The sequence below is a fragment of the Castor canadensis genome, chromosome 15, assembly GCF_047511655.1.
Source record: "Castor canadensis chromosome 15, mCasCan1.hap1v2, whole genome shotgun sequence".
NCBI classification, from domain to species: Eukaryota; Metazoa; Chordata; class Mammalia; order Rodentia; family Castoridae; genus Castor; species Castor canadensis.
The window spans coordinates 75,528,266-75,541,616 of NC_133400.1; the positions used below are offsets into that span (position 1 = coordinate 75,528,266).

A 13,351-nucleotide genomic window follows, 5' to 3' on the forward strand; every position below is an offset into this window, starting at 1 on the left:
TTAAGAAGGAGCCCCTAGGTAGCTTCAGGATGGGACTGGTCACCAGATAAAGCAAATAATTATGCAGTTGGAACTTTTTAGCTCCACTCAATGTTCTGGCCTGTAAAATGGGAGCTGGATTAATCAAACTCTATAAATACTCTTCTTTCACCATGAGACAAAGTTTCACTATGTAGCCCAAGCTGGCCTTAAATTGGTAATCTCCTGAATCTGCCTCCCAAGGTGTGCACCACCATGCTCACGTCTGTAAATAGTTTTTTTTTCCCTCTTTCTCCTTTCTTTCATTTCTGCTTGCTTGTTTTTTCCCCCTTGGTGGCACGAGGGCTTGAATTTAGGACTTCACACTTGTTAGGCAGGCGACCAACCTCTTGAGCCACACCTCCAGCCCTATAAATATTCTTGAACAATAGATTTGCTCTGTTTTTTGGGTTGGTGAATGAACCAAATGTAAGGAGAATATCATTCCACAAAGAGCTCTTACACTCAGGACACTTTCGGACCTGGAACCACATTTATTTGGGGGGGGGAGTTGTTTTGTGTTTTTTGAAATAATAGTTGCCCAAGTTGATCTTAAACTGCCAGGCTTAAGTGTTCCTCCTGCCTATAAGGGTGAATCACTTGATTCCAGGCGTCCAACTGTATCATTTATAATTTCCTCTATAAGGAGCCAGTAAACATAAGTAACGTGTTTCCTTAAGTTCTATGAGCCATTCTAAAAAATTATTGAACCCAAAGAGGTTAGCTGTAGGGGCTGGAAGTATAAATTAAGTGGCAGAGCCACCTGCCTAGCAAACACAAAACCCTGAGTTCAAACTTCAACACCACAATCAACCAATCAATCAATCAACAAATAAATAAGGGATTGTGAGAACCCCCAACTTATAACCAGTAAGTTAAAAGTACAAGAAACCCAGACTTGGCAATTCGCACTGGAGGCTGAAGCAGTTAAAGGAACTAAAACCCTTTAACTTATAGGATCTGATGCATTCTGGGCATAGTGTCAGGAGTGAATTGACTTTGTAAGACACACAGCTAAAATCCAAGGATTGGTTGGTATGGAGAAAAAGTATCTTAAGTGAAAGTGTAAAGGGTGTCTTTCACAATAGTATAAAACATTTACCATCATGATTTCTTCTTTTGTTTCTTGTTTGATTTGTTGTTTAGATGTGGTAGTTTCAACCCACTGCCTCATACGTGCTAGGCAAATACTCTGTGGTTGAGCTATTCCTACAGCCCCATTTTTTCCTGTTTTAAGCAAAAAATGTACTCCTGAGAAGTGAATGATTCCAAGTCTGGCCCAGGTAAGCCTGCAGCACCTTGTTCTATCAGATAACAAGGAAGCTATAAGAACTACTAGAATCATGGCAAAAGAACTTAGAGGTCAATCTAAAGAGATGCCTATTAGCTAAAGATGGAATCACTTAAAGCCAATAAAGATAACTGCAATGGACTGGAACATACCAAACATTTTTAAATCCATGATAAAATGAACTTCTGCTTCCAAAATGGTAAGCTTATGAAAGAACATACCTTTAACACAGACAAATATAAATTCTGGACAAAATACAAGTAACAGATACCTGAATGCAGCAGAGGGTAGACAAAAGTACCTAGATTCTATGGAAAGTAAATACTTGGAAGGGACCAGCATAAAGGTTTCCCATTTTTTAGAATTTTTAGCCTGATGACAAGCCAGTCAGCCCATAATGGCTCCTGTAGTCTTAATACCTACGACCCAGAAGACAAAGTTCAGAGTAGCATTAGTGCCTGTAAAGTGAAATATGAATCCCAAAGAGCAGAGAATGAGGAAAAAGTCCAAAATTTTTATGAACTACAATCAACCCAAACCTTTCGCTGTCTTTGAACCATCCATGCACAGGGCAACCTAGTAACCAGCTAAAGAAAAAAGAAAGAAAATGAGATTTAAATAGGTACTCAAAGTACATAAAAGGCAGTTTGAGTCCAACCAAATCAACTGCCTGATATTTTTGGTTTTGGGGTGTTGCTTTAATGGTATTAGGGTACGAACTCAGGGTTTCATGTTTGCTAGGCACGTGCTCTACTACTTGAGCCATGCAGGCCTCCAGCCCTTTTTGCTCCAGTTATTTTGGAGATAGCATGTCACTTTTGCCCAACCTGGCCTGGACCCCAATCCTATTTTACACTTCCTGCCACCACTGGGATAACAGGCATGCACCATCATGCCCAGCTTTTCTTTTGCTTGAGATGGGGACCTCAAAAACTTTTAGGCTTGGACTAGCCTCAAACAGTGATCCTCCCAATCTCAGTCTCCCAAGTGGCTAGGATTACAACTGAAGGTGTGGCTCAAGCAATAGAGCACCTGCTTTGCAAGCACAAACCCCTGAGTTCAAATTCAAACTGAAGTCCCACAAAAAGAAAAAAAAAAAAAAAGTAATTGGGATTACAGGAGTGAGCCATTGGTACCCAGTTCAACTGCCTGATTTTCAAAAATATCAAATTCTTCAAAGGGGTATAATAGACTATGGCCTTTCCCACAAATAACATTTATAATGCTAAGGAGAAGATCCAGGTTACTTGACCTATAAAGAACCAAAAAAATGTTAACTATCCTCAAAATAAGACAATCAATGAATTGTCAACCCCAGAATGATCCAGACATTGAAATTAGCAGAAAAGGGTTTTAAAACAGGTATTATAACTAAGTTCAATAAAGCCATGAAAATGTTCTGATAACAGATGAAGTAAGAAATCTCAACAAAGGAAAAGAAACTATAATAAAGAACTGGATGGCAGGCTAGGGATGTGACAGCCAATGGTAGGGAGCATGTCTCACTTGTATTAGCCCCTGGAGAGGGGACAGAAGGGGAGTAGAGGGGAAAAGGGGTAGGAGATGGGAAGGGTGGGGAAGAGAGAGAAGAAATTATGCTAAGGGAAAGAGGCCACTCACAAAAATAGCATGAAATGATTCCACTTATATGAAATGCGCAAAATAGGCAAATCTATAGAGAAGCAGATTAATGGTTGTCAGAATGAAAACATTCTAAAATTGATTGTGGTGATGGCACAATTCTGAGAGTATTTTACTAAAAACCACAGAATTATACACTTCAAATGATTGTACTGTTAGTATGTGAGTTGCATATCATTACAGTAATTCTAAAATATATCTAAAAGTAAGTCTAATGCACATTAAAAATAAAAAATAGTAAAATTTAGGGCTGGCAAAGTGGCTCAAATGGTAGAGTGGCTGACTAGCAAGTGTGAGGTCTTGGGTTCAAACCCAAGTAACACCAAAATAAATAAAAAATAAAATTTAAACAAAAAACAAAATTTACAACAGCAGACTTCAACCCAAAACATACAATTACATGAAATGTTAAGAGACTAAATAAGTATATTAGCACAAATATGAAAGTAAACGTGAACTATACGTATCTATAAGAGAGACACTTAATAAAGACATAAATGGATTAAAAATACATGGATAATGAGCTGGCAGAGTGGCTCACGTGATGCAGTGTCTGCCTGGTAAGCGTGGGACCTGAGTTAAAGCCCTAGTACCAAAAAAAAAAAAAAAAAAAAAAAAAGAGTACATAAAAACAAAAGTAATTGGGTAAAAATGGAAACAGAAGATGGAGAGTAAGAGAGAAGGGTATTTCATGGTAATCACTATCAAATAATGAAAATAACATAATAATCATAAATATGTATACTTAATAACAGAGCTTCAAAATGTATGAAGCAAAAATTCATATAAAGGGATATCTAATTGTCTAGGGAGACAATACCTTACTATAAGGTATTTTAACATCTCTATCCCTATAACTGATAAAACTAGAGGAAAAAAAATCAATAAAGTTAAAATGGAGGATGGGAGCAGTAGATCACAACTATAATCCCAGCTACTCAGGAGGTGGTGATCAGGAGGATCACAGTTCAAGGCCAGGCCAGGCAAAAAGTCAACAAGACCCTAGCTCAACAAAATAAAGCAGGTAGCAGTGGTATATACCTGTAAACCCAGATATGGGGGAACATGGGGAGAAGGATCACAATCCAAGACCAGGCCAGCCAAAATCATGAGACCCTATTGGAAAAACAATCGAAAGCAAAAAAAGGATGAAGGTATGGCTCAAGTGGTAGAGCCCTGAGTTCAAACACCAGTATAATGACAAAGGGGAAAGGGAGGGGGAGGAAGTAAGAAAGGGGAGGGGGAAAGGAGGAATAAAGAAAGAAAATCTAAACAATGCTATAACCATACCTTCTTTTTTAGGTGAACATGGTACACTCGTTATGAAATACCATAAGCTGGGCCACAAACAAGACATAATGAATTTAAAATGATTGTTAACATACAGAATATATTTACTGACCACATAAGAACAAAAAAGATATAAAATAACATAGGATTCCTCCTGAAAAGCCTATACAAGAACAAAGTAAACCCAAAGTAGAAAAAATAAAATAAAGAGCAGGGGGGAAAGGAAACAGAAAAGAAACAGTACAGAAAATTTTAAGTCAAAGCTGGTCCTCTGGAAAGATCAACAAAGATGAAACTACAAACTAAACTGATTTAAAAAAAAATTTATCAGTATCAAGAATAAAGAGAATTAGCACTACAAAACCAAAAGATAAAAAAAGGGAAAAAGATTATTATTAACTACTTTATACTAACCAATTCAACAGCTTAAATCAAATGGAAAAATTCCTTTAAAATTACAATGTATCAAAACTGACAAGATAGGGGCTGGTGGAGCGGCTCAAGTGGGAGAGCACCTGCCTAGAAAAGGTAAGAGCGCCTGCCTAGAAAGTGTGAGACCCCTGAGTTAAAACCCCAGTACTGCCCCAAAAAAATAAATAAATAAAAATTGACAAGATAAAACAGAAAATCTGAAGTCCTTTAAGTTGAATTCATTATCAAAAATCCTTCCCAAAAAGGTAACTCTAGGCTCAGATTCTTCCCATTGGTAAATTCCTTCAAACACTAAGAAAGAAACAGCATCAATCTCACCGAACACTACAGAAAATAGAAGACACGATGCTTTTCAAGTCATTTTCTAATTTCAGCATGAATACCACCAATAATAATACCAATATCTGAGAAAAGGCTACTAAAAAAATATTACAAAAACATCCCTTGTGAGCTAGGGACATGGCTCATGTGGTAAAGCACTTGCTTACCAAGAACAACGTTCAAACCACTATCACTCAAAAAAGAAAAATCCCTCATGTACATAGACGGAAAAATTATTTAATATTAACATTCAAATTAAACAACATATTTGAAAAGGACAATCCACCAGGAACAAAGAATCCATACCATGAATAATATAAAACATTTGAAATAAAACAAATTTCACACATTAATTTTTAAATATATCATCTCAATTAGCAGAAACAGTTTTTGAGAAAATTCAACATCCACTTATGACAAACTCTCAAGATAATTAAGACTAGCTCTTAACTTGTGTATTTATTGTTTTCATACTGTTTTGTTTGGGTTTTGGCAATGCTGGGGACCACAACATACTAGGTACCAGCCCCTAAATTCTGTATTTTTGATGCTTTAACATCCTGGAGCCTTGCTGACCTTAAAGAGTTGGTCCTTCCCAAGACTAGCTAATTCCTAGCAAACAACCTGCCTGCTCCATAACTTTCATGTGAAAGGAATATAAAAACCCATACCTCTAAATCATCTCCATTACCTATCTAATATGCTAGGCCACTATATTCCCCTGCCTCAACCACCCCAGGGCAAAGTATTAAACAACCAAGAGCACCCCCTTTACCCCGGAACCCTAGAAACTATTCAAATTAGATGATCCTACCCTGCTCACCCTCCCTTGCCCATTTCCCCAATCCACCTCCCCTACCTTTCCTTCACTCCCTCTGCATCCTGATCCATGCCAATGCCACCACATGTGACCCCTTGTAATATGGCATGCCCCTTCTTCTTGTGATCTGATCTGTTGGGTGTTGCCAGTCCTAAATAATTGTAGACACTATTATTTGAGGTCAGGCACTGATGGCTTATGCCTGTAATCCTAACTACTCAGGAGTTAGACATCAGAAGAATAATGGTTTGAAGCCAGACCAGGCAAACAGTACTTGAGACATTATCCCAAAAATATCTGACACAGTAAAGGGCTGGCAGAGTGGCTTAAGTGGTAGAGATCCTGCCTAGCCAAGTGTGAGGCCCTGAGGTCCTGAGTTCAAACCCAAGTACCACACAAAAAGAAAAAAGATTAACTCTATTCCACAGAAAAGAAAAGTAACACAATTGAAAAAGAAGAGGTAAAACCACGGATGCTAGTGTTGTGGTAGTGATAATAGTGTTGGGGATAAAACCCAGGGCCTCATGACTGCTAGGCAAGAGCTCTATCACTAAGCAACATCCCCATCCCCAAACTGGTCATTTATGTCAAGATCACCTACTAGGCAAATCTAAGTAACCCACTCAAAACACTATTAGAATTAATGTTATTCAAGTAAGACTGTAAGACACAGGTCAAAATGCAACAATAAATTCTGTTTCCATGTACTAAGAATTAGAAATTGAATTTTTAGCCAGTTATGGTGGTGCATGCCTGTAAGCCAAGCACTCATAAGGTTGAAAGGCAGGAGGATCATGAGTTTGAGGCCAGGCTGGGCTCAAAGTGAGTGCTTAGGAAGCCTCTGTCTCTAAATTATTTACTAATTCATTTATTTTAAAATATGACCAGGCATGGTGGTACATACCTGTAATCCCAGCACTTGGGAGGTGAAGGCAAGAGGATTACAAATACAAGGCCACCCTGGACTACATAGCAAAACCTGTCTCAAAATAAATAGTATCAGAAAACAGAGAATAAAATATATTTTAAATGATTTAAAAAAAAAAAAAAGAAGAAGGTATAAAGACCAAAGAAAACTACAAAACCATGCTCAGGTAAGAAAAGAAAAAAGCAAGCCTAAATGATATATGATGGCAATGGGTAGAAGGACTCCACATTGTTATTATGTCAATCGTCCTCAAACAGATATATAGATTCAAAGCAATTGTAGTCAATAATCTCACTAACTTTTTTTAAAAATGGAAAAGCTAATATTTATATGAAAATGTAAAGGACAGAATATACAAGGTAAAAGGAAAAACAAGGTTGTAGGGCTTACAATTCTGACATCAAGATTTATTATATTATAAAGTTACAAATAATTAAAATAGTGTGGTATCAATGTAAGGCTAGACAACTAGATTAATGGAATAGGATAAAGATTTCTAAAAGAGAGCCCATTTACACACCCATGTTTTCCACCAAAGCAATCAATCCATTGGGAAAAAGAGACTCTTTTCAACAAATGGCACAAAACAATTGGATACTCATATGAAAAAAATGAAGCCTATAAAAAATAATTTTGAGATGCATCACAGATGAAAATATAAATTAGTAAAAATAAAAAATTTTAAAGAAAATTACCTTCATGACTTCGGGGTTGGGAAAAGTGTCTTAGCTCACAGTAAGCAATAACTACAAAAGAAAACACTGATAAATTAGACTTCTCAGATTAAAATATTCCTGCTCATCAAAGGGCACAATTATGAAAACAGGTAAAACTACACAGATTTGGGGAAAGCATAAAACATTTATCTAAGAAATGACCGGTAGCGAGCACATATAAGACCTTCTGCAACTTAGAGGAAAAAAGCTAAAGGCTTGAACAAACTCATCAAAACAGAACTCACAAATAGTCAATACACAAACTAAAACATGCCAAATCTATCACTAGTCATTATGAAATGCAAATTATCACCACAATGATATCACTTCCACTAAAGATGGAATGAATAAAGGGGATTAGATACAGCTTTCTTGTATGAAATCATAAAAACCTAACAAAATGAATGAAACATCACTAAAAATACTGAACAAGTAACATAAGACAGTGATTCCTCAGAGACAAGAAACAAATGACACAAGCCACACAGTTGCCCAGCTTACTGCCTTGGGAGATTTTCCAGGCCAAGGAACAGGGAGGAGGAACCCAGGCAGAGCCTGTGGTCTCCCCAAGTTGAGGAAAACGGAGCTGGGAGTCCAAGGAAGCCAAGGTGGCTAGAGCTCACAAAGGAGACCAGCACTGAGTAGAGAGCTGGAGAGAGAGAGAGAGAAATGAAGAGATCTACAAAGGCTCACCCTAAATTTTTAGTTGAGTAACAAATCGTCACTTGCATGTGAGGGACCTACCCAAGGCCAGGAAGAGAACCACCAAAAGAATTAGAGGTAACAATATACAAACTTACACAAGGAGTATTTATGAATAGTACCTACTCCCAAAAGCCAGAATGGAAAAACCTAACAATTCATATAAATCAAAGAACTAACAATGCTTTAGAAAAAGGAAAAAATTAGTCCTAAACTAAACGCAGTTCCAGTCCATCCAAAGATAATGTAACAGCACGACACAAAAGAACAAATTTTCTCAGCAACTTAACCATGCTAAGGAACAAAGTCCAAAATATTTTAGGCATATAAAAATAAAGAACAAGGTAAAATTCACAAAGACTGAGTCAATCAAAACTTACAAGATTTATATAGATGCAAGATATTTTATCCCATAATGGAACAAAAACTAATCAACCAAAACTGAAATAACAGAGAATTAGTATACAAGTCCAAATACTTATTCCTACATTTCAGATGATTACAAAGCTAGAAGAAATAAATTAAGTAAAAATATGAAAGTTTTGGGCTGGCATAATGGCTTAAGTGGTAGAACACCTGCCTAGCAAGCATGAAGCTCTGAGTTCAAACTCTAGTACCATTTAAAAAAAAGTTTTAAAAATTTGAACATCCAGAGATGAAAATTACAAGGTCTAGGATGAAAAACATACTATAATATTTATAACACACACACACATAAAAGCAATACTTGCTAAACTAAGATAAATGAATTGTGGGGGAAGAAAAACTTTAAAAAACTGAACATAAGTTAGCTTTTCAATAACTTCAAGACGCCGAATATACTTGTCACTAGAACCACAAAGTATATATTACAAAAAAAACTGAGGAAATTAGTAGTCAACAATTTTTATACTTGGTTAAAATTGTAAATATAAGTAACAAGACACTCTTTTAATAAACATCACGAGAGCGTGAAGAAATATAAATTAGTATATACCGTACTCAAATTGACTAAAACCAAACCTAAAAAATCCTTAATGCAGAACAAGAAAAATGTTGGAACAGTTATATTAGTATCATACAAAGGGCTGAGGGCATGGCTCAAGTGGTAGAGAACCTGCCTAGCAACCAAGCACCGGCCCTGAGTTCACATCCAGCAGCACCATAATAGTAATAGTAATAATAATAATAACAATAATAAAAAGAGAATCTTGTCACAAAGATTAAGGTTAAAGATTTAACTTAGCAAATAACCGGGTGCCAGTGGCTCATGCCTGTCATCCTAGCTATGCACAAATAGGATGGTCGCTGTCCAGCTCAGCCCAACCATAAAGCAAGGTCCTATCTCAAAAAATAACCAACATAAAAAGGGCCGACAGAATGGCTCCATGGTAGCGCACTTGCCTAGCACATGCAAGGCTAGGAGGGAGGGAAGGAAGAGGACTTACCTAGGCACCAACCAAGGCTGACACCTGTAATCCTAGCTACTCAGGAGACAGAAATCAGGAGGACTGCAGTTCAAAAGCAGCCTGGGCAAACAGTTTGAAAAAACCCTATCTCAAAAATACCTAACACAAAACAAAAACAAAACAAACAAACAAACAAAAACTAACACAAAAAAGAGCTGGCAGAGTGGCTAAAGAGGTAGAGCGCCTGCCTAGCAAGGGTGAGGCCATGAGTTCAACTCCCAGTAACACCAAAAAAAAAAGTTTATCAAGCAAATACAGGGAGGTAAAGGTATAGCTCAGTGGCAGACACTTGCCTACCATGTAAAAAGCCCTGGGTTCATCCCCAGCATATGAAAAAGAGACAAAAAATCCTAAGCATTTATTTACCTATTAACAGGTTCAAAATAAGTAAGGCAAAATATGAAGAAATGAGAATATTTACAACTAAATAGTAATTTGAAATTTTCAGCAATCCTTTCTCAATTACAGAAGACAAAATCAGTAAGAACATATAGAAGCCTCGATAAATACCATCAACCAAACTGACCTATGTGACATTCACAGAACACTACACAAACTGACAGAATACATATTCTGTTCAAGTGCATATGAAACATTCAACAAGGCAGAACACATCCGGGCCATAAAACAACCTTTAATAAATTTAGAAGGTTTTAAATCACACAATGAATTTTTTTTTCTGATTTATTGACAACACTGAAATCAATTCAGAAATTTCAAAAAAGCACAATGTAAAGTCTCAATACTTGTGATCTAAATATACTTTATTTTTACTTCTTTTTTTTTTTTTTTTTTTGCAGTACAAGGCTTCAAACGTGCTAAGCAGGTGCTCAACTGCTTAAACCATACCTTCGGCCCACTACCACTATTTTTCTAATTTTGAGACAGGGCTTCATTATGTTGCCCGGGCAAGTCTCAAACTCCCAATCCTCCTACCTCGACTTCCCCAAGTACTGGGAGTGCTAGAATTACGAACTATAAGCATAGTCCACCACACCCAACCTTAACATACATACATACATAAACATATATATATATATACACACACACATATACACACATATATAGATAGATTTTTTTTTTTTTTTTTTTTTTGGTGGTGCTGGGGTTTGAATTCAGGGCTTCACATTTACTAGGCAGGTCTTCTATCACTTGAGCCACTCCAACAGCCCTCAAACCTACTTTTAATGGCTGGGGTGAAGGACATGGCTCAAAGTGGTAGAGCACATGCCTAGCAAGAGCCAAGGCCCTGGGTTCAAATCCCACTACCACCAAAACTAAATAAATAAAATGACCAATGGGTTCGAGTTGAGGATAGAGTTCAATGGTAAAGAATGCTTGTCTAGCAGAGGCCATATAGCAACACACACACATACAAAACAAAAACAAAAGAAAACCACAGGGGACGAAAGAAAATATTTTAAGGCATTTAATGCAGTAATTGAGAGGGAAATTTATAGCATTTTAAATGTCTACATTTAAAAAGAAGGGCTGGAAGAGTGGTAGAGCTGCTGTCTAACAAGCATGAGGCCCTGAGTTCAAACCCTAATACTACCAAAAAGAAAACAAAAAAACAATGCCTGTAATTTTAGTTACTTGGGAGTCAGAGACCGGGAAATAGCCAGCCCAAGCAAATAGTTTGCAAGATCCTATCTTGCACACACACAAAAAAAGGATTGGTGGAGTGGCTCAAGTGGCAGAGCACCTATTTAGCAAGCATAAGGCCCTGAGTTCCTTGAGACCCTATCTTGAAAATGCCTAACACAAAATAGGGTTGGAGATGTGGCTCAAGTGGTAGGACACAGGCCCAGCACATGTAAGACTCTGAGTTAAAATGGAAGGAAGGAAGGAAGGGAAGTAGGGAAGGAAGGGAGGAAAGGGAAGGGAAAAAAGAGAGGAAGGGAAGGGAAGGGGAGGGAAGGGGAGGGGAGGTAGGAAGGAAGATGTCTGAAAAGCAGAAAGAAAAAAAAAACTGAAGTGGTGAACAGAGCCTAAGAGACCTGTTTGACCAAAGTGACCAATATTTACATTGTAAAAGTCCCACAAAAAGAAAGGGATAGCAAGGATATGTAAAGAAACAATTGCTGAAATGCCCCAAATTTGAAGGCATAACTGAATACAAACATCTAAAAAGCTAAACAAACTCAGAAGGTCCTCACCAAGGAACATTATAATCAAACTTTTAAAAATAAAGAAGCTGGGAGCACAGTGACATATAAGTCCCGAGTTACAATTCTGCTACCACCAAGGGAAAAAAAAGAACCCCATATCGAAAAAAATTGTCCTTCAAAGGTGAGTAGAACTAAAAGATGAGAAAGTTTGCTATCACTAGACCACCCTGCAGGACATGCTTAAAGGAGTCCTGCAGAATGAAATAAGAAAACTCTAGACAGTAACTTGAACTTATACAATGAAATAAAGATCTCAACAGGCAGATAGAGAATTTAGGTGACAGGAGAATCTCCTCATCCCAGAGAAGGATGAATACTTTCTTCATGTACAGGATACAGAACACCAGGCTGGTACCAGACATATCAACAACATATCACATTAATGTGAAAATCTCACCCAAAGAATTTTCTTTTTATTAATGATAAGACACATGTGGACACTCAAGAGAGTGAAGAAACAATCTAGTCCGATCCCTGTGTTTTACTGACACAGAAACTAAGACCCACAGTGAGGATTTATTCAAGGTCAGAAGTTAAGGGACAAACATGGGCTTATAATGTAACTCCTCTAAATTCTGGGCCAATTTTTTCATTATAACACATACTGTTTTCTCCCTCATAGTTAAATAGTTACACCTGTTTGGACTTCATAGAAACAAATAATAAAAATAAAGCTTCTATTACAAAAAGTCAAAGCAAGCCAGGCACCAGAGGCTCATGCCTGTAATCCTACATACTCAGAAGGCAGAGATGAAGAGGATGGCCATTTGAAGCCAGCCTTGGCAAATGGTTCACAAGATCCTATCTTGGAAAAAAAAGAAAAGAAAACAACACAAAACAGGGCTGGTGGAATAACTCAAGCAGTAAGAGTGTCTGCCTAGCAAACACTGAGGCCTTAAGTTCAAACACTGAGGCCTTAAGTTCAAACCCCGGTGCCACTTTAAAAACAATGAAGGCTCATTGTAGTGATGAAACTGTTCTGCATGTTAATTTTATCTCCATCAATATCCTGGTTGTGATATTGTTCTATAATTCTTGAACATGTTAGCACTGGAGAAAACTGGGTAAAGGATATTCAAGATCTCTAAATTATCTTTTTTTTTTTAAGCAATACACGTGTTCAAGGCATGAACAATGCATGTGTACAGGCCAAAAGCTGGGATAAACTAGGGATCTTTTTGCCTGTGGCTAGTGTGAGATGCATAATGATCAACTTGATGCCACTCTACCCAGGTCAGAGACTTATAATTTTTTAAACCCAAATATGAATCTAAAGTTGACTCAAAATAAACTTTTCCTGTGAAAAGGTGATTAGGGAATGCAAGAAGAAATGAAAATATTCTTGGATCCTTTGTTTAAAGAATTTCCTGGAGCTCACAGAACCCAGCAAGCAAAAAACATTTGCATTGAAAAAGCATTAAATAATTGGAAGAAAGAAACCGTGTGCTCATGTTTTCACACTAAGACTTTTTAATTTAGAAGCAACTACTTGGACTTCTGATGAAAGAGCTATATAGGCCAAAAGAATCCAATGTGTCAACTATAATCCAATAAATGGAACTGCCATTCCAAA

The 13,351-nt window shown here is 37.2% G+C and overlaps 1 protein-coding gene and 1 non-coding gene across 17 annotated transcripts in view; both read right to left on the reverse strand.

Moving 5' to 3' along the window:
* Mllt10 (MLLT10 histone lysine methyltransferase DOT1L cofactor) overlaps positions 1 to 13,351 on the reverse strand; it is a 161,783-nt gene that overhangs the window by 126,654 nt on the left and 21,778 nt on the right. The window contains exons 2-3 of one of the 16 annotated variants that reach the window (XM_074056542.1): positions 7,959 to 8,106; positions 7,437 to 7,487 (exon numbers count right to left, since the gene is read on the reverse strand). The exons of the other annotated variants lie outside the window; for them this stretch is intronic. Of the exons in view, the coding sequence (XP_073912643.1) occupies positions 7,437 to 7,442 (6 nt within the window). The 5' untranslated portion in view covers positions 7,443 to 7,487; positions 7,959 to 8,106. The remainder of the gene's footprint in view (positions 1 to 7,436; positions 7,488 to 7,958; positions 8,107 to 13,351) is intronic. 16 annotated transcript variants of the gene reach the window in all.
* Positions 12,891 to 13,021, reverse strand: LOC141417754 (small nucleolar RNA SNORA48). Its single transcript, XR_012442388.1, has one exon. It is a non-coding gene; the product is annotated as a small nucleolar RNA SNORA48 (small nucleolar RNA).